The sequence below is a fragment of the Mandrillus leucophaeus genome, unplaced genomic scaffold (assembly GCF_000951045.1).
Source record: "Mandrillus leucophaeus isolate KB7577 unplaced genomic scaffold, Mleu.le_1.0 Scaffold737, whole genome shotgun sequence".
Lineage (NCBI taxonomy): Eukaryota > Metazoa > Chordata > Mammalia > Primates > Cercopithecidae > Mandrillus > Mandrillus leucophaeus.
Window position 1 is genome coordinate 617,287 of NW_012107997.1, and position 2,053 is coordinate 619,339.

A 2,053-nucleotide genomic window follows, 5' to 3' on the forward strand; every position below is an offset into this window, starting at 1 on the left:
ACACACACACACACAAAATAAAGTAATGAAAGTACAGCTACTCCATAGACAGAGTAGGGCGTTCCTGAAAGAGGAGGAACGCGTCCATCCTGGCTACAATGCTTGTTTACATATAGGATAAAAAGATTATGGGGAGATGTGCTCTGCTACAAGGGTTTGTGATAAAGGATTAATTTTATTAATTACTATATTTTGCAAGAAGCAATATTATCTTTAAAGCAAAATTAGGAATGCCTGTATTCTCCAGTTATTAGGATATTAGGACACTCCCAAGTCTGGATCTGTTTAGTAAACATTATCTCTCTGTTCCCTTAACCGGAGACATCTAGAGGCTAGGAATATCTAACTTCCTAGGAATGCAGCCTGTCAAGTCCCAGCCTCATTTTCCTAACCTTCAGTGGAGTTGGTCTGGTTCGAACGCCTCTGACATATACCTCAAGTCAGAATTCAGTAAATTGCTGTGTTGTGTTGTGTTGTATTGTATTCTAAGACGGAGTTTCACTCTTGTTGCCCAGGCTGGAGTGCAATGGCGCGATCTCGGCTCACTGCAACCTCCGCCTCCCGGGTTCAAGCGATTCTCCTGCCTCAGCCTCCTGAGTAGCTGGGATAACAGGCTCGTGCCACCGCAGCTAATTTCTGTATTTTTAGTAGAGACGGGGTTTCGCCATGTTGACCAGGCTGGTCTCGAATCCTGACTCAGGTGATCCGCCCGCCTCCGCCTCCCAAAGTGCTGGAATTACAGGCGTGAGCCACAGCGCCTGGCCTAAATTCCACTCTTTAAACATGTAGTTTGTTGTATGTCAATTATACCTCAATGGAACAGTTCAAACAAGCAAACAAGTTCAAGGCAGGTCCTGAGGTTAGAGCTTTATTAGCTTCATGGTAAATCCGCTCCTACCGGGCATTTGCGTTTTCATTGTACCAAGAACCCTCTAACGGTAGAATTAGGGCCGTCAAGGGGATGATTTGGGAATGTTGCCTAGTTTTCCTGCGCAGGATTGTCAGCCTCCAAGCCGCGGAGACTGTGGGAAACGACCTCGCGATGGTGGTTTCCAGGCACAAATCTGGGGCCGAATGACAGCTTCTTTTTCTTTTATTATTTCATTTTGAGACGGAGTTTCGCTCTTGTTGCATAGGCTGGAGTGCAATGGCGCGATCTTGGCTCACTGCAACCTTCGCCTCCGCCTCCCGGGTTCAAGCGATTCTCCTGCCTCAGCCTCCCAAGTAGCTGGGATTACAGGCATGCGCCACAACGTCTGGCTAATTTTGTATTTTTAGTAGAGATGTTGTTTCTCCATGTTGGTCATGCTGGTCTTGAACTCCCGACCTCAGGTGATCCACCCGCCTCGGCCTCCCAAAGTGCTGGGATTACAGGCGTGAGCCACCGCGCCCGGCCTGACAACTTTTATCCAGAAAACTATCGCCAGCAAAGGTTCCTGTGTCAGTAAACTGTAAACGACGGTAGGCCCACAGAAGGTTCTCAGGGGCGGGGAAACCGCTACAGGAACAGCACCGCCCACAAATTTCCTGCAGCGTGATTTGTCCCCAGTGGCGACTCGTAGAGCGTTCGGGGCTCCCTACCAGCCGTCTCCTGATTGGCCGTGTGCCGCGCGCTCGAGCGTGCCTGGCGCCTGCGCTGGAAGACTCTGCCGATAGCGGCGATGTCCGGCAGGTCTAAGCGGGAGTCTCGCGGTTCCACCCGCGGGAAGCGAGAGTCCGAGTCGCGGGGCAGCTCCGGTCGCGTCAAGCGGGAGCGAGATCGGGAGCGGGAGCCTGAGGCGGCAAGCTCCCGGGGCAGCCCTGTGCGCGTGAAGCGAGAGGTCGAGCCGGCTAGCGTGCGCGAGGCCCAGGCTTCTGTTGTCCCGTTTGTGCGGGTGAAGCGGGAGCGCGAGGTCGATGAGGACTCGGAGCCTGAGCGGGAGGTGCGAGGTGCGCGGGGCCGGGCCGGGCTAGGCGCGAGAGCCTCTTTTTTTCGCGTTCTTTTTTCTTGTCTCTCTAATCTTCCGTCAGGTCCCTGCGCCGGGTTTGGCGGGGGAGGGGTGGGGTTGGCGGG

General features: G+C 53.3%; 1 protein-coding gene across 6 annotated transcripts in view; it reads left to right on the plus strand.

The window, feature by feature from the left end:
• The window catches only part of USP39 (ubiquitin specific peptidase 39), a 39,137-nt gene that overhangs the window by 4,678 nt on the left and 32,406 nt on the right, over window positions 1-2,053 (plus strand). For 3 of the 6 annotated variants that reach the window (XM_011965803.1, XM_011965804.1, XM_011965806.1), the window contains exon 1: window positions 1,559-1,929. The exons of 2 other annotated variants lie outside the window; for them this stretch is intronic. In XM_011965803.1, coding sequence (XP_011821193.1) covers window positions 1,662-1,929 — 268 coding nt within the window. In that variant the 5' untranslated portion in view covers window positions 1,559-1,661. Of the gene's footprint in view, window positions 1-1,558; window positions 1,930-2,053 lie in introns of those variants that run through there. One more of the 6 variants, XM_011965805.1, reaches the window with a different exon arrangement.